Source organism: Adiantum capillus-veneris, chromosome 17, assembly GCF_014529385.1.
Source record: "Adiantum capillus-veneris isolate H3 chromosome 17, ASM1452938v2, whole genome shotgun sequence".
Lineage (NCBI taxonomy): Eukaryota > Viridiplantae > Streptophyta > Polypodiopsida > Polypodiales > Pteridaceae > Adiantum > Adiantum capillus-veneris.
Genome location: NC_140947.1, coordinates 109,200,673 through 109,220,619, shown reverse-complemented (window position 1 = coordinate 109,220,619; position 19,947 = coordinate 109,200,673). Strand labels below are relative to the sequence as shown.

Genomic DNA, 19,947 nt, shown 5'->3' with positions numbered 1-19,947 from the left:
CTTTTTGCAAAGCTTTGGGCTTACTCCCCTTTGTGGACTGATCATGTCCCCAGGGCATTGCACTTTCCTTTACTCTATGTGCCATCTCTCGATCACCACATCCCTCCAGGGGGGATTTGCTACCATATACATGTGGTAGTGATGTGTGTGAATACACTTAGGACCGTCGATGCATTTTTCCCTCGCTAGGAGGTTTTTCCCCCCGTGCATTGTATATATGCCCATCATTCTAGGGCTATCTATCTTTCCATTTCACACTAAGTAATATACTCTTTGTTGTGTGCCTTGAGCTTTCTTCATCTTCTCCAAGGTGTGTCTGTTTTCTTACCACTTTGAAAGGGGAACTATGAAAAACCATGGCAAAACTTGCAGCACTAAAGAAAGAAAAGGTCCAATGGGAAAGAGATATTGAGTTTTTAAATTGACTAGAATCACATTGCTCACACCTTCTCTACGTATCCTCCAAAGGAAGATCTATGCTCTCATAGTGGAGAATGCAGTAATGGAGCCCAACAGGCAATTGAACGATTCAAGACTATGTTGAACATGAAAAGGGAGGACTACAAAATGTTGCACAACACTGACAATTGAATGAAAAAGGTTGTGCTTGAGAAGTACATCTACCAGTCCTTGGTGGATATTGTGGATGCGGATGGCAACCTGACTTTCAATATGGCTGACCTGCAAAACATTGTAGAATTTATTCAGTTAGATCTCCAACACAAGATGAAGGAATACAACACATCACCGATCAACGAAGCCATCACAGAGTTCCTCAACAATCAGCAAACAAAAGACGAGGACTATGACAAGGATGAGGATGAGCCTGAGGATGAAGGGGTGCAGCATAACCACTAGGAGGATAAAGATGATGATGATGAGAATGATGCCCCACCATCTCTTCCATCACCAGGATCAGTTGCAATAGGATCAAATCCTAATAGGGACTAGAGTCTAGTGGAGCAAAGGACGGAGTTGGCGGCCAACAAAATCAAGGAGAAAATGAATCCCCACAACGGACTCCACGAGTTGACCAACAACTGCCAAGATAGTAGGATGGTATGATTTCTCAGAAAGATTATACGGATAAGCATGGTATCCCTGACTCAGACTCGGATTATGATCACACTCACTCCATTGAGCTACTAACACTGAATAAATGGCTAAGGAAGTAAAAATCACTTTAGATATAGGAGTTTTTGCATGATGAAACTTTCTACTTTGATTGGGAGAGGTTTTAGATGTTATGTGTGGGGACCATGCAGATGGTGCATGATTGGAAATCAATGAGCTACCATAATCAACAAGTTTTTCAACCACCTCCACATCCAAGCTATGTCCACGTGTTAAAAAGAGTGCCAGAGTGGCACATTACCACTGATGACTTAGCAGTTAATCCCTACATTAAAGATCTTATCATTGATAATCTAAAAGATCTTATCATTGATAATCTGAAAGATCTAGGATTATAATTGGAAATGTTGCTTGGCACTTATCCCATGTACAAATGTATGAAGTACATCCGTATTCAGATTAAAGAAATGCTAATTCAAATGCAGAGTGCTAGGGGAGTTCTGGATCGGTGAATCAAGGTCATGCTGGAAGATAATGGCACCACTAGTACGGGGCTAAAGACTTGGATGGCAGTAAGGGAGCAGGAGATGCATCTCAAGAGTTTGTATCATCTTGTCCAAATTACAAGGAAGATGATGCATCAAGAAAACCAAATGGTCTTGAATTTTCTAGAATTTGTTGTAGATTCACCAGTTCTGCTTCATGTCTTTCCTGCTAAGGAGGCTAAACTACCAAGGTTTTTTCCAGCATTATATCCAACATATCTAGAGCCAGTTGATTAGCAAAGATACATTAAGATAGTCGATGAGCGAAGGGAGCGGTATGAAGGAGCCACAACTAAATGTACAGACTGGAACTAGGTTCTAGATGTGCTCTGAAGAAAGACCAAGCTGATGATCTGATACGTGCCCTATACAATTTCAAGTTGAAGATGGGGCAATGGCAGGTTTAGATTTGTAGGCCGATCAATATCACCAATCAACTACTCCAACTCACAGTAGAGGCCTCTAAGATCCCTAAAAGGAATTAGCGAATAAGGCAACCTGTGAATGGCAATTCAGAGGAATGGATGAGATTCTCTTCAAAGCTTGCATCAAATGCAATTAGCCTCTTCCTCAAGGGTGGATACATATAGCTTCCTACTGTCATAAGCTGGCTAGAGCCAGAGCAAAAGGACTCTTTATGATCCTGATACTAAGATCTTCTCAAAGGGATCAGCTGGAATAGGAAGCGTTGTACCGGCTTATTCAACGAGAGAATCCCGATCCCAGTGTTCAAGAGCCACCAAGAGTCCTCTATCGACCACCAAAGAACAAGGTTCTAGCTAAGAATAAGCAGGTTCACTGGACTGACAATGTTTAACTGCTCAATACCTCTTGGAATTTTTGGGTTATACCAAAATTCAAAGAAAAGGGGAAAGGAATATAGATGGCAGGAACAATAGATGGTGGGAACAACGTCTAACTTAGCATGTGGTTGGATTGGTAACTCCAAGAATAGTTGTTGTGATAGCTGGTATAGTGTATAATCTATCAGAAGTCCAGTCAAAAGACTATAAATAGGGCCCAATACTAACAACGATAGTCCGAACATAAAAAATCGAATTTTGGCTTTCATAATACATAGGAAATGGAAAACTATTAAAAAGACAAAAAAAGGTGACAAGCTTAAGGAAAAATGCCAAAATGGTTTCTAACTAAGGAAGTAGCACCATTTCTTCCAACATCTTTTGAAATATTTTCTATTGTTTCTTTCTTCATGTGGTCCTTCAATGTCTTTGTTGGCCCTTCTCCATCCTCTCTAGGAGTTTTGGTACCCTCATCTACAAGAAAGAAGCAACAAGCATGATTGAACTTTCAACGTTATTATCTGCCTTAAGGAAAAAATAGAACCATCTTGGTCTAACACACCTTCCTTCTCAACTTATATGTGCACCTTTGGAAATTTTTTGTCACAATTGTTACCACCTACAATCGCCAGCTTTTTGGTAAGCTAAACCTCTTTTGTCATGACAAGTATTAAGGAATTAAGGACACTACCTCAACTTACATGTGGCTACAACATTACAGTGGTAGCTACCAGGATATTGCCTCTACATGTGGCTACAACATTACAGTGGTAGCTACCATGATATTGCCTCTACATGTGGCTACAACATTACAGTGATAGCTACCAGGACACTGCCTCAAGTTACATGTGGCTACAACATTATAGTGGTAGCTACCACGATAGCAATGAGAGCTACCAGTACTATGCAGGTGGCTACCAATGCTATCCTAGAAGTTCCCAATCATATCTTGATAGCTACTAATGTTATGTTGCTAGCTGGCTGACTCCAAGATGACACTAGTAGCTACTAGTCCTAGCCTGGTAGCAAGCAGGCTAACAGTGATGGTTAATAGAATGAAAGCCTAGCAACAACCTTCCCATGACTAGCATGGAAGCTAACACTATGGAAAGGTGACTAATAGGTTGAAAATGGTAGTTATCACATACCAACACAAGGTAGCAACTAATGCTAGTTTGGTTGCTACCAGGCTGATAGTGGTAGTTAACATAATCAGAGCCAAGTAGTAACATTTTCAAGGAATATCATGCCAACTAATTATGCAAAGGTGGCTACTACTCTAGTAATGGTTGTTATTACTCTACCAAGGCAGCCATGACTGTCTAGTAGTGACCACTATCATCTTGGTAGCTACCTTGATAAAGACACATGTGGGAGCTCTATCACTATGAGACTGGTAGCTACCTTCATAAAGACACATGAGAGATCTACCACTATGAGACTCGTAGCTACCATTGTCACCTTGGTAGCTCCTAGTGTAATAGTGTCTACTAGTACCATAAGGGTACCTACCATTACCATAAGTGCAACTACCATCATTACAATGGTAGCTACCTTGATGACAGTGATAACTACCTTACTACCAAAGGGACTTCCATGGGAGAATGGTATCTAATGGGAGAATGGTAGCTACCACTACTAAATCGGTAGCTATCTTTACGAGTAATATCATGGCAACTACCACTATGAAGCTAGTAGCTACTAGTTTGGTAGTTTCCATTACCATACTGGTAGCTACGACTACTAAATTGGTAGCTATCTTTACCAATATTAGCATGGAAGCTCCCACTATGAGGTTGGTAGCTACCACTACCAAAATGGAAGTGGCAGCTACCAGTATCTATACTAAACTGGTAGATATCTTTACTAGTAATAGCATGGCAGCTACCACTATGAGGCTGGTAGCTAGTATTATGGTAGAGACTACTACCATAGTGGTAGCTACCTTCAGCAATAATAGCATGGTAGCTACCAATCTTATACTAGTGGATATTAGTCTAGTAATGGATAATCTAGCCACTACTAGCTACCAATGCGATCCTGGTAGGTACCAGTTTCATAGTGGTATCTACATTGTCTATCAAAGGTAGCTACCACCCTAACAATGGTAGCCACCACTTTGTGTTAAGAGTGTTCCTTGAAACTACTAAGCTGAAAGTGGTGGCTACCTACCTACAAGCAAGAATTCCATGGCAAAATGGTAGTTTCCACTACTGTACTAATAGCTACCTTTACCAAGGATAGCTTGGCATCTACCACTACGAGGCTCGTAGCTACAAGTCATCTACTAGTGGCTATTAGTCTAGGAAATGGACAGTCTAACCATTGGGAGCTACCAATATTATCTTGGTATATTTTTATAAAATTGAACCTTAGCTTCCATGAACCTAGTACAAGAAGTATCCAGCCCTGCTTTTCATAAAAAAAAGCACCAAAACACAAAAATAAAGAAAAAGAAAAAATTTCCAGAATTGAACCAAGTGTTTGTCTAACCTAACAGTTAATAAAAACGACCTTGATTTCCACTTTAAAACATCCCAACATTGTGCAACCAACATTCTAAACCAAAAAGAAAGTAATGTGCATTGGAAATTAATTTTTCTTATTTTTAAAAATTGGAGATCTTAAATACTTCCACACTTAAAAGATTTGAGGTGTCATTTCCAAGTCAAGAGGAGACATCTTTAGTGAGCACTAACTAGCATCATATTTTGAAAACAAATTAATCCTACATTTTGTTTCATCACAAAACAAGATAATCTAGCACGAATTGCACTCATCACATCGATGAAGGAATGTCTTCTATGTCTAGATTCCATCTCAATGTACACTTGCAAGGCAGTTCAATGAGACAAAAATCAATGAGTTTCTTGGGGACGTTCCTTTTGCCATAGCATCTTGAAGGTCCAAATCGGTGAAAATCTCTAAAGTGAGAGTCAACGTTGTAGCACAGTCAATTGTAGTAGTATAATGTCTAGCTTTGCTCATCATTTATTAGAGATATGTGCAAGAGAAGTAGAGAGGTGAGGATGTTGTAGCATTGTCCATTGTAGTAGTATAATGGCTAGCTTTGCTCATTATTTACTAGAGATTTATGCAAGAGAACTAGAGATGTGAGCGATCTAAATAAGGGTCTAATATTTGAATATTCAAACAAAAAACACATTGGGGAAAATATGCATTTGGGAGATGTGCATTATTATAATACTATATTAGTATGGGAAGTATTAACAACAAAGTAGTGAAGTGATTATCTGTTGATGCTTATAGGAATAGGATGGTAGCAAATACAAGGATAGCAATATGGGAAGTTTGTTTGCCCATTGTAGTTCACTCAAGGTGCATGGGTCATGGAAGAAAAAATGGTGTCTTATGCACATGTCGAATGATAATGGGAACTCCTACATGGATACACAGATATGCATGAAAAACAATATGTGGTGAAAAAAAAAATCAAAGGTTCTTCAAAAAGAAGGTATAGATATAAAAGCATATGACATGGCTTTACAAGCTGGCACCGCTTTAAGAAGTGTTTTCACAATTGAGGATCCATTCTCTCATCTACTCTACACTATGTGTAAGTGTAGGACTCTACGACACTCCACAATTGTTAAGTTAATAGACTTCACTCTTATACTCATCACTTCCAGCATGAGCAACATGACTTAGATAAAGCTCAACTTTTCTACCTTGAGCTTAATCCTAATAATTTTAGCTCTTAGCGCCAAGTTTATTTCAGACTTGAAGCTTGCAACTAACACTTTTCTCAATTTGCATCACAGCAACTAGACTTTACTATGCCAAAGAGTGTTTTTTACACCTTGGCAACTTGACTTTTTACATTCTTTTGCTTATCATAAGAATTTATTGTGGCACAAGTAAGTTTGAATCCTCATCAAGTGGATTATTGAAGGACCAAGTTGGCAATGAAGGTTTCTTTTTCCATACCTATTTAATCACATTTGAATCTCAAACTATTATAGTTGCGTTATCCTTCTTTGATAGACTCTATTGTCCATTTGTTTCTACAAATAGTTTTGTTGAGGAGAGACTTTGATGTTGTTTTAGTACTTTCTTCATCGTTTCCATGTGAATTTTAATAGGGATCATGGGAAGACTTTTGAAATTCAAATCCTCCTATTACCCTTGTAGCAGCATTGTTGACTTTATATTCTAGCATGAGGTCTTTTTTATCTCTTGAGATCTTCATGAAGCTCTTTTGTAATTGCAATTAGTCTTTGCTTGATTGGTATCCAAACTCTCTTATGTGTTGTATAAAATCCATTTGTAATAAGAAGATCCTTTGGAGCCCACCTTTGTTGTGTATCTTCTTGGGGATAGAGGCCAATTTTAGTAGTATTCAATGTCCTTCACTTTTATTCCCTCCTAGGTTTTAGGTTATAGGTTATAGGTTAGGTTTAGGTTATAGGTTAGGTTAGATTATAGGTTAGGTTAGAGCTAGCAGCAAATTAATAGTATAAAAAACGCAAACGAACTTCGAAGATGACTCGTGTACTTCAAAAAACGCAAATCGACTTCGGTTAGGTTAGGTTATAGGTTAGATTTAAGTTATAGGTTAGGTTTAGGTTATATGTTAGGTTCTAGGTTATACGTTAGGCTAGGTTAGATTATAAGTTAGGTTAGAGCTAGCGACAAATAGTAAAAAAACGCAAACAGATTTCAAAAATGACTCGTGTACTTCAAAAAATGCAAACGGACTTCGGTTAGGTTATGTTATAGGTGAAGTCATAGGTTAGGTTTAATTTGGTTATAGGTTAGGTTATAGGTTAGGTTAGATTAAGTTATAGGTTGTAGGTTAGGTTAGGTTAGGTTGTAGGTTATAGGTTAAGTTTAGGTTATAGGTTTCAAAAGCGGAATCGAACTTCAAAAATGCACACAGACTTCAAAAACACTAATATATAGTCATTGACCCTGTGGTCCTAATCTCCATGCACCTCTAGAACGAAGTGTGCGAGGATCGGGCATGGCTAGAGAATGTGAGGTTGTTAGAGCTAGCGGAAAATAGTTGAAAAAAATGCAAACGGACTTTGAAAATGTCTTGTGTACTTCAAAACGCAAACGAAAATTGATAAACGAAGTAAAATAACGCAATCGGACTTCAAAAGCGCACACAGACTTAAAAAACATTAATATATAGTCATTGACCAATAAAAACAAGATTATTACCCTCTGTGAAGGATTGGATGTTGAGATGAAAGAGGTGATTCATGAACAAAGTGCAGGGCCGACGGATGATATAAGTTTGGATTTTGAGCTGGAGGTTAGTGGTGAGCATATGCCTGAACCTAGAGATGAAGTGTCAAATACTGAAACTGATGTGGAGAGCGACAAAGAAGTAGGGTTTGATGATGAGAAGATGTAGAACTACAGATTGAGATAGACATCTTTGGTGCATCAGATCTCATAGAAGACGAGAGATTAACTATTGATTTTTGCTAGGAACTCTTTTGGAAAACTCTTTTTATTAGTTTACAATACACTTTAGATTCATTCATTTGTGTTGGCGATTTGTTTATTTGTTATTCGTATTGATTAAGCGTTTCTTCTGTAAACTAACGTATTTTGTGGGTGTTATTTGTGTATCTATAGCCATGGCCGATGACGATGAGCCATACTCTCTTAGTTTTCGTTTTCCTGTCACTCCGGCGGGCATGTCACCCGAGCAAATGGGTCTCTTTTTGACACAGTTCACACCTGAGCAGATCGCAATGGCACAAAACCTTTGGGCAGCAGGTTCCTCTAGACCTACTACGACCGACCCTACGCCTAGGACTAGTGTGGTCCCTACACTGACCGGGCCTACACCTCATTCGGACTAGTGTATGCTTTGACAATCCAAAACCTTAGTTGCCACTCCTCTTAGCTTTTGAAAATCGGCCCTTCAGTATCTACACCCACGGCTTGAAGTGGCTTATTATAGAGAGTAGTGGAGTAATTCTAACATAGCAAAGTTCCCAAGGGCTAGCTCCTTTTGCACTTCTTATGGCTCAATAATGCTAAAGACGTAGGCAAGTCTAAAAAGACTCCATTTTTAAGTCCAAAGCTCTCGAGGTGTGCACCATATCCCACATAGTGGGCTCAACAAAACCGATAATAGATCCCATTCCACTTACCCTAATATAATTAATAACATCAACCATTTATAGGCTCCTTAAGGACCTCTCTTCTTAAGCAAGAAAAGAGAAACCAAATGCTTTGATACCAATGTAATGGAATTGGCCTATTAACTTGAGGGTAGCGGAAATTAATAAGAGTACTTTTGAGAGATTACTTTGTGAGCATAGCGGGTGAACATAATTGAAGATATCATCATAGACATAGCAATTAGTTAACTTGGCATGAACAATACTTTTGCAAGAATTTAGAGAACATGACAACAGTTGAGGACCGGATTTATGTGGAGCCGGTCCCCCCTCCAATAGGCATTTGTATTATGATTTCTCCCATGAAGAGAGACTTGTTACAATACAATCTTTGTGTTCCTTGTGGCCTAGGTGTTGCAATGAACATGGAAAGCTTCATGCATCTCAAGCATAACATAAACTTTGAAGAAAGCTTTAACTATCCCAAGCCTCAGTCCCAAGACCTCAAACACCTTCGAAGGTGGAGAGAGCTAGTAGGGAATGAGGGTAGGGAAGAGGAAGAAGAAACATTTCATAGGAGAAAGAATTAGTTCCTCACTTATCATAACTCTTCGTGCTAGCATACATAATAGCATAGTAATGAAGATGGAGAAAATGGAAAGCTTAAGCATTGAAGCATGGCTCTTGGTTGGATTTGCACTCCATTGCCAAGAGTGTTGGTCTAGGCTTTCAACTTCTCAAGGAGCTTGGAGAAGGAGATAGAGCTCTTGCACTTTTGCGTAGCACATAGTGAGTGAGTGTGTGAGTGTGTGTGGGTGAGGATACCCCCTAAGCAACCCCCTAGATTTCTTTGGTCAACCCCCCCCCCCCCTTATAGCTCATGCTTGAAGCTCATTGGACCCCTCCAGGCCTAGCCAATCACAAGCATGAGGCAATACAAGCAACAAGGGTAGTCTTGGGACAAGTGTCCCCCTTTCCCCTTTGAGAGAGAGGACTTGATAAATGCAAAATCAATTATTCAATCTCCTAATTTATCATTGGATCCCTTGGGTGGCCAACCAATAGGCTTTAGGCACACCATGAGGGTAACATGGGTAGGAGCATGACATGTGTCCTTATGTAGGACTCCTTTTGACTTTAGGTGCTCAAGAACCTTACTCATCAAGCATGACAAAGCACTTCTAGCTTGGGGGTGTTCCCACAAGCATATCAAGCAAGCACAACAAAGCACCTCAAGCACCTTAGTCATCCAATAGGACACGCACCTCAAGCACCTTAATCATCCAGCATGACAAGCACCTCAAGCACCTTAATCAAGCACAACAAGTACCTCAATCATGACAAGCATCTCAAGCACGACAAGCACCTCGAGCTTGGGTCAAGTTCCCACCTCAAGCTCATCCCTAGCTTACCTAAGGTCAAAGGACTTTTACACTAACTATTGGAGGTCTTCAATGAAGCTAACCCTAAGATCTTATGCTCCATTGGTTAGCCTTGCTCTTTGATAGACCATCTCTCATTTGGGCCCCTTTACCATTGGCCCCGTGTTGAGATAGATCTATAAGCACATGTCTATATCTTAAACCTTCTTCCTGTTTATTCTCCCACATTAAGTGATCAATTTAATATGAGAAAATCATTTGGGTTAGTTAGATATTAGATTTTATGACATCACTACTACCCTTGGTGTTAGGTGTGTGTGTGTTCCAATAACAATATAACATAACCACCAAAGAATTCTTTCAAATTACACAAGACGCTAGAAACTATGTCAGTGGAAAGTTGGTAAAATTCCCATTCATGGTACAGTACGGACTTTATACATAAGTACAATAGAGTAAGAGTCTGAAGATGTGTTAATCCACCATCTTCACTTTAAAGAACTTTGAAATCCATAGTTGAGAAGGTAACCCTCACCTGCATCCATGGAAACAACACAACATTCAGTTAGTATTGGCACCGTATGCAAGTGATGCATGGGTATCCCACATGTTATAGATGTCACCCAACATAACTGCTTTCAAAGAAAATTAATAAGAAAGAGATGGTTTCTGTTACAAGGTGAAAAACCAACAGGAGCCCTTTGTGCTTTACAAGCTCTCATGAGATAAGGTCGGAGACGAGTTTTCTTAAGCAATTTAGCCTCGAAGTGGGCCACATATTCCTATTTCTTGCTTTTATAGAGTTTGGCATTAATTGCCACTATTTTTTCAGGGTCTGTGAGACAGCACTCATACGTGCAGTCAATCTGTACCTTGGAGTCACCTGTAACATGAAAAGACATTAATAAATAAGCCCAAGACCATTTAGTCAGAGTTGGAGACCATATGTAAGTTAGTAAGTGGTAAACTCAATATTCCATATTTCATTATTTGTTCAAAAAAGCTAGGTATGTGTGCCATAGATGTCCATATCTTTAATGAAATGTGCAACTACATACGGCTTATGAGCCCTTTAATTTACAAACAAATTTATTATAATTCACACCTCATCTTAACCATAACCATATTCGGCCACCGTCCATCATAACCAAATCGGCACATTATTCAGTTATGCCCAAAAGCCAAAAATCCAATTGTATTGACCTTAACTGAACAAGAGTAGACCCTTGATAACCAACAAGAGTCACATCACCTTAGTATAACCACCATGCCAGCATTACCAAACCATACACGTCAATGTTTAACACCCCATAAGTAGGTTACCCCACTAATTAGGATCAAACATCAATCAACCATATCATATAGGGTCTTTCACCAAGTTTTTAGGAAGACTGCTAAGATTTTAATAGCACCATACATCTATTATGGCAGGAGGCTACTTTCCTTCCATGTATAGCTACGCGAGCTAATGACGGGACTATCTTTATGCATCGATAGAACAAGCCTACATTTTGACATGCAATCACAAACCAAGGCCATCAATACCCACTATTGAACTTCTTTTTTGATTTACCAATAAAAAGAAAGCATTTCCTACAGGAAAATACACCAACCAACCATAGCCATAACAAGGCTTAGTAGAAGTCATATTTCAGTACAAGTATGAAGGATAGCACTAAGTGAATCAAATCACACCACTCGGACAGAAGTCCATAACTCACCTGAGATGGAGTCGGAGCGACCAACTCTACAGTAGCATGCTTATCCTTGCCTTTATCCATATAGCCAATTACTAAACTTGACACCCTTGCGAGAAAGGAACCTCACACTCTCAAAGCACACAAGTACTTCACACACTCACAACAGCAATATAGTACCAATGCTAAGTGAGAAAAAACGCTCACCTTTATAGTGATGGGAGCCCAATGCCATTTCTTGTTATAATAGAGTGGCGGGCCAACTTCAAGATGACGATGATATAGGAGTTCCACTGCTTTAAGTGGCCACATTCCTTCTGAGCTATTGTGGCGGGCCCAGTTTCTTATGCCTCTTCACCTTGTTCAGAGAACAGGGGATGGCGGGAGAGATAGAGAGGTAAGAGAGGGGCAAGAGGGAAGGGGAAAGAGGAAGGTATTCGACTGTGCAATATTGCCAACTACAGTAGGTCACAGAAGAGAGTAAAGACATGATGGAGCAAGGTCACCCACCATCCTTCATTACTCTTTAGTTAGCTACTGATGGTGGTTAGGTGTTTATTAAAGGCACCTCTAAAAATATCCATACTGGATTTTACTCCAATAATTTACCCAAGGCTCTTTAGGTTAAACAGTCCCAAGTTTAAAAATTATCACAAGGATATTAACCCCAAGGGCATAATGCCAAAGCCAGCAGACCGCCACCGTTTCTTCATATCACTTAGCTATTACTGCATAGTAAGGTGTCATTTAAGACGCCTCCAAAATATCAATTATTGAATTACCTACTACATAACACCCAAGACTCCCGAGGTCAATTAGCCCCAGTAAATTATGTCCAAGGATATTTACACACTATCCTTCACTATCCTAGCCGGGCAACAGGTCCACCCATTTTTACACCAGTGTCAGTATCCCAGTACACAAGTAGCACGATTACCAGCTTAGTACAATACAATAGCCATACCAGTTTCAGTACAGCATTAGTACACTAGTGTCACTAGTACCATAACACAAGCCACGTTGTTCCAGTCTTTAATAGTATACAAACAGTCTTAGTACCAGAACCTGTTTAGAACCAGCACATAATTAGCACCAGTACTAGTCTCATAAGCAACCCCAGTACCCGTTTAGTATAATACTTTACACAATCAGTTCGATCCCAAGACCAGTATATCATACAAGTGGCATCAGTATCAGTTCAGAGTAATAAAATACCAGTACTAGTACTAGTGCTAGTCCAGTATACTATAGTATTAGCATCAGTACCAGTTCAGCACGAGCACACCAGTGGCACCCAAACCAGTACACAAGTAGCTTTGGTTTAGTATTTATAGTTCACAAATAGTATTAGTACTAGTATCAGTTCAGTACCAGTACACAATTAGCAACACGTCATTAGTGACTAAGCCCAAAAACCATTTAATTGAAGTCGGAGACCATATGTAAGGTGGAAAGTGTTAAATCCAATATTCCATATTTCAATATTTGTTCAAGAATGCACCACAAATGCCCATATCCTTAATGGAATTCGCAACCTCATATTGCTATATGAACAGCTTAACCAAAATTACTATAATTCACATCCCATCTCGGCCATAGCAATATTCGGTCACCATCCATCATAACCAATGAGTCATTCGGTGCATTTCATCAGTTATGCCCAAGAACAAAAGATGCCACAGCTCAGTAACAATACAGTGTCAGTACACAATTAGCACCAGTTCTAGTCTCACAAGCAGTCCCAGTACTAGTTCAGTACAATATTGTACACAACCAGTACCAATCATGGACCAGTATATCCCACAAGTTGCAACAGTATAAGTTCAACACAATAACGTACGACAAAGTACCAATACTAGTACGGTATAGTACCAGTACACAAGTAACCGAGTATCAGTACATAAGTAGATCAGTTCACAAGTAGTACCAGTTCAGTGTAGTAAAGTATCATTACACAAGTAGTTCCATTTTGCTTCAATAAAGTACCAGTTTTTGTTTAGTCCAATACCAGTACCTAAGTAACACCAGTATAAGTACATAAGTAGTACCACTGCCAGTCTAGTATAATAAGTACCCTTACCAGTACTCGTTCATAGAGGTAGCACGAGTACCAACTCTAGTACCAACACACCAACAGTACGAGTATTAGTATGCTCTTGCCTATGATGTGGTCCCAAATCATCTACCCTACATTTTTGAATATGTGCATTGAATCTAATGTTGGACCTTCAAATCTATCCAGTAAAGCAACTCAAAAAACATAGAACATCGTCTCATACCCTTGGGTGGCTGTCGGGGAGGAGGGTCCATTGAGCAATGCCTATCCCATGCTCTTTTCCAATCTCTCATTGTCCATCTATATGGGCCCTTCCATTTGAAGGTTCTTTGTATTTTTCACGTGTTGGTGGTAGAAAACGATGACTATTAGGATAAATGACCTTTTTGAGGTATCGTGGATGCTTTGTGATGAGAGAGGGACCACAAATAGGGCACATTGCATGTCCAAATGTAGAAAAAAATAATGGTAGTACATTATATTCATAATTAGTAAAAACCTTTGGTATACAATAACCAATAATTGAGGCCTATATGTATGGTTACCTGGGACCTCTCCAAGACCTGGAAAGTCATGCATAGTCCACATAAGTATGCCGCAAGAACGAGCTTGACACTCCGTTGGTGGTAGAGACACATTGTGGACACGAATATCGGTCCATAGCTCCTTTAACTCATCAATAAGAGGGGCTAGATACACATCCAAGTTTTTGACTTTGTACTTTTCGGGGATCAATAAAGATAGCATGATGTAGCCTTTCTTGGTGCTCTTCCAAGGGGGTATGTTGTAATCGATCAAGACAACTAGCCATGTGCTCCATGACGTACTGTTGGTGCCAAAAGGGTTAACACCGTCACTCCCCAAACGAAGATATCATGGGTCTCCTTTGAACGCGGGCCATTTTTCCTCAATGTGTTTCGATGCTTGTGAATCCGCTGGGACACGCATTATATCATCCACAGAGCGACTATCGGCATGCCATGTAAAGAGTTTGTTGAAGGTCGTGGTTTTGAACATGTATTGGATACGAGGGATGAGGGGAAAAGTTCCGTAAAACTTTTCTTGGTACCAGATGAGTCATCTTTCTTTCCTCTGGATCAATGGGAAGGTCTTTGTATCTCTCTTCACCACACTTTGGACATTTCTCCAACCGATCATACTCATTGCAAAAGAGAATGCAAACATTAACACACGCATGTATCTGTTTGTAGTCCATACCTAGCACATTAACAAATTTATGATCACTGCGTCTATCTTGTGGCATCCTCTGACCCTTTGGAAGTAGCTTTGATAACAAGCTGTAAAAATCAAAGTTTATTTATCCATTAGCTTTGAAAACATGCTGTAAAAATCTAAGTTTACTTAACCTTAAAAGAAGACAATGTTGGCATTAGGGAGGACATGAAACATCAATGTAGATTGCCAACATCAGCAATCCCAATGATCAAAGACAACGAGAAGTATCGTCTTCCAAGGCACCATGGATTCTATCAAACACTGACCAAATCAAAGTGAAAGAAGTTATTGCTTCCATCAGAACACCTACAGGTTACATGCAGTCTTTAAAGGGAGTATTCTTGAAGACAAAGAAAAGTGATGGACCCCTATTACACGGGTTTAAATCTCACGATTGGCACAAGATTCTCCAGGTGGTTAGCTAGCCTTTACATTTATCTTACTTGTTTCTACTCTAATGTTATTACTTTTGAAAAAACTATGCAGTTCATCTTACCATTGAGCATCAATGGATGCGGAAGCAAGAAAGTGCATGATGCTATATATAGAATGGGCGAGCTTGTCAGGTGGGTGATCCCTAAGGAGATTGAAGTCGCATCCATACCAACTCCAAGATTGTTAGCCAAAGAAGCGGTTGTTCTCATTGAAGAGAGCTTTCCTAGGTCCATACTAGTGAGCCAAGTCCATCTTATATTGCATCTTGTGGATAAGGTAGAGATTTGTGGAGTGGTTCATTCCCATTGGATGTTCTTCCCTGAGAGTTTTCTTAAGACATTCAAGGACTTGGTCAGGCTACGCTCATAGCCAGAGGCTAGCATGGCCGAAGGATTGATTGTTCAAGAGTCGTTTGTGTACATCTCTGAGTACCTAGCTATAGTGGATGAAATGATACCACATTTATGGACTGAGAAGATCCAAGGATGCACTCTCATATGCCAAATGGTGGGAAGGGGGAAGATAAAGCTCATGGGAAGGCACATACATGATGCAATAAACAAATACCTTGTCCCCTTAATACACCAATGATGCAAAAGTGGGTAGATCTATATACAAAATTGAAAAGAAAGTGTGAAGAAGATCGAGAAGCGTATAAGGAAATACACTCTCGCATAAGAAATTGCAATGTGGTTTACCCATCATACCTTGCCACGTTTCCAAAATTTATAAGGCTCGATTGGTTGCATGAACAAATGACTGAAGTTGAAGCTAATGGTGACCATGTTAGCAATGAGGAGTGGGAGTATGCACGAGGTTGTTGACCAAAGGTAACTGCTAATCAAACTCATTATGCACATATAGCTACCTATACTCAAACTTGTTCTACTTTCAACAGGCAACAATGTTCAACTCGATGTGGCATGAAGGAAGGCACTTTGGAACTGATAATGTAGACAAAAAGCAAATGACAAATGATAGTGGAGTAATGGGAAATTTTGATGCGCAAACTCAAAAACGATATGAAAAATAGATATTGTGGAGTTATCCAAAGAATCTGCCAATTAGATTTTCAAACTTTTCGAAAGTATGTGTTCGATGTGAAGTGGTCTGTGGGCATCTCATCTAGACATGAAAGTGGTATCTACATGGTGGACTCTACGAGGTTCCATACGGGCACAAGTGATATCTACATCTCTCCAAAAAGTTGAGCAAGCGATGTATCTTCCAAGTATTTATGAACAAAGGTATTGGTTTTCCATACAAGTCACGCCAAGAGCAAGATGTATACTAGATGATGCAGCAAACATAGGAACCATTGTGGACGAACACAACGATGATGATGATGAAGCAGGCATAGAAGGTAACAAACTTCCAACACAATTGCTTGACGAAGCAAATGAGAATGACGTCGATGAAGAAGAGCAAACCTACATACAAGATGAAGAAGAGGATGAAGAGCTAGAAGAAGAGAATGATGATGAGGATGATCGTTTCGATCCCTATGTTGATTTTGATGAACTGGGACTCCACATAGACCGCGTCATGGCTATGGAACTAGCAGATGACGATGTAGTGGATGATTAATCAAGGCCATGTTTTAATGCATCGTAATGAGGATGTTGTAGCTAATGTCAATCACTTGATTTTGTGAATGCCTTGTTAATGATCTTCTGCTAGCACACATTGTAGCACATTTATTTGATCTCTCTCTCTCTCTCTCTCTCTCTCTCTCTCTCTCTCTCTCTCTCTCTCTCTCTCTCTCTCTCTCTCTCTCTCTCTCTCTCTCTCTCTCTCTCTCTCTCTCTCTCTCTCTCTATGGCTCGTTCATTTGTAGATGGGAGGAGCAGCAACAAGGCGAGCTGAGGTGAGGTGGTCTTTGCAGAGGGATGAATCGCTAGGAAGTACGTGTGGGCGAGACAAGGGAGGACGCGGATGAAAAAAGCATATTGTGCAAGGGGGGAGGGAGGAGAGGGCTCACAAAGGACTAAGCTAGCACAGAGGGTTGGAAGGGAATGCAAGGTAGATAATTGGTGAGGGCGACGAGGCGAGCAGTCTCTGCTGATGTGAAATTTTCAGGTAGGAGGGGGAGAGGGGGGAAGGGGGAATAAAATATTCCAATGGAATTCTAAAATTAAATGAATTTCTTTTGAGGAGAGCAAGTACATAACTATAGTATATAGAGAGGATACAAAATGAAAGTACTTTTTATTGTATATTTTGTATTATATAAGGAGAGATATGGATGGGTATATCATAAGGGGTATATTATATTCATAATAGGGTATCTAAGAGTCTATAAGCGAGACAAATGCTAAAGCTATCTACGCGGCAAAGTCTACAGCTATTTGCGTGGCAATCAGCTAGGCAAAAGCCGCAGCAAAACAACATTTGTAGTCTCTCTCTTCCCCCACGCCTCTTCTTTCCACTCTTTCTCATCTTGACACGGCTGTCATGCTGCGCGGTAAAGACCTCACTCTCTTTATAGTGATATAGAAACCTACACAAGTCACATTGGGCAAAAAAATGCTAAAATAGAGAAGATTTATCTTAAGGACACCGAAGATAAATTTCTCACCAAGAGGACATTTTGTGAAATTGAGACCAAGATTATCTTTGTCAAGATGTGGGGACCCCATCCATGTTATAAAAGTTGAATTTACCTCCATAGACAAGTGCAGCTCTCTTAGGCACGCCTAAGATAGCCTAAGAAAACTTTTAAATTTGGGGCATATTGTGTGTGTCTAGTGCTTGGAAAAATGAAATTTTTAGATATTTTGTGACTTCAGATTGACAATTTTGAAATCACATATGGTTTGAAGTGCTAGTGTGTAGGGAATTACGCCTTTGCAAAAAAGGACGAGACAAGGAGCGGAAGTACAATGTCTAAAACTAAGGGCAACTTTCTAGGTTTGAAGTATCTTTCCAATTAAGTTGTGTGATCCATATATGAACTTAAGATCTAGTAGAGTTTTGGAAAACTTGGATACCTTAAGAGAGAATAGGAGCACATCATCAACAGAAGAGAGTGTAACCCAAGGGAGACCATTAGAAACTATTGTGAAAGACGTGTCAGAGACTTATTCTGACTCAAGCTCTGAGATGTCTTCTTTTTCTACTCAATCAGGAGGTGAGACCTCTCTCAAGTTCAAGCATACCTTGACCTTCTTCAAAACCAACAATTACAAAGCCCAGATTTACTTGGTTCCTAGCGAGGAATTTGTAGTAAGGATAGATGAACATGCCATCGAGTTTGAAGAGGAGGTTAGGACATAAAAATAGGACAACTTCTATATGGACCGAAATGGGGTGCAATACCTCAAGATACATGATCTTGATTTAGTAGAAAAATGGGGATTGGAGAGTGATACTATGATTCCTAATAAGGCTATGAAAGAAGGACCTCTTGTGCTAGAATTAGAAGGATATGACTTGATAGATATGAAACCTTTGAAACTCATACCCACTGACAACCCTAGGCTTGGAGTCTATTGTTGGGAAGCCAAAAATGTCACAGATTTGATATGGACTACCCATGCCAAACCACCAAAACTATTGACACCCTTGAAGATATGTATGATTTCAAGATCAAGGAGAAGGGCTTAGCAGAACTAGCGGTCCATCTCTTTATTTTGTTATGATGACTTCCATAAGGAGATTGAACATACCAAATACCAAGGACATTGCATCCGAGAAGTGATTACACAAATGGTACATGAAATTAAACATAATGGAGGTCCAAATGATAGAGGTAATGATAATACGATCAATCAACGAGGAAGCACAGCTAGGGACAATCACCTCAATGATGGAACCGGGAAGAAATTTAGAAACCACCTATAACAGGGAAAGAATGGGTGACACTAGGACAAAGAGAGGTCCACATGAGTCACATCTACCAAACAAACGGTTTGACAGTTTAATGGGAAAAAACTCCTACTAGAAGAGAGAGAGAGCAGATGCTGAGCATAACCGTAGAGTCAGACCAATAGACTTCCAAAAATGGGTCAAAAAGAACAATGGGTCAGGGGATCGGTATGACCACTTAGCGAACTTCAAACAGGTTTTGAGAGGTGAGTGCATAACCGACTTTCATACACAATTTGAGGGGTTTGGAATGACCCTAGAGGGAAAATCCTTAAAGTTGGTTCTAGACCATACCTCCTAAATCGATAACCGATTTATCAACTTTGGCAATGAGATTTGTTGGTGCTTGTTAAAAAATGAGAATCAAACATAGTATAGTGGCGCAAATCTAAAGTTTCAAACAAAAACAAGGAGAAATTGTCAAAGACAATGTGAGTCGGATATGAGATAATATATAGACAAATGTTCGATGTTGAAAATCCCAACCGAGGAAAGACTTGTCTCACTATTTTTGGAGGGATTATTGAACAAAGATTTGCATGCTATTTTGTACAGCAAAAAACACCTAACTTAGGAAGCATGCGGTTTGGACGCGATTGACTTAAATAAATGTGAGATCTCAACGAGGAGAGCATTGCTAAAGATACATAGAATGAGCTAACTACATCCACTGTGTCAGCACAAGTGGGCCCAATTGTAACAGTTCTCACAAACGCTATAGAAGACATGCTCAAATGTGTGAACGATA

General features: G+C 39.7%; 1 protein-coding gene across 1 annotated transcript; it reads left to right on the top strand.

The window, feature by feature from the left end:
- Nucleotides 1–16,550: 16,550 nt before the first annotated feature.
- Nucleotides 16,551–16,919, top strand: LOC147437857 (uncharacterized). The gene has a single exon (XM_086486626.1). It carries the CDS (start codon nucleotides 16,551–16,553, stop codon nucleotides 16,917–16,919), a length of 369 nt encoding a protein of 122 aa, XP_086342752.1.
- The last annotated feature ends 3,028 nt before the right edge of the window (nucleotides 16,920–19,947 follow it).

Excerpts from the sequence above, each read along its gene's own strand:
- LOC147437857 (XM_086486626.1), top strand. The coding sequence starts at position 16,551 with ATGTATCTTCCAAGTATTTATGAACAAAGGTATTGGTTTTCCATACAA.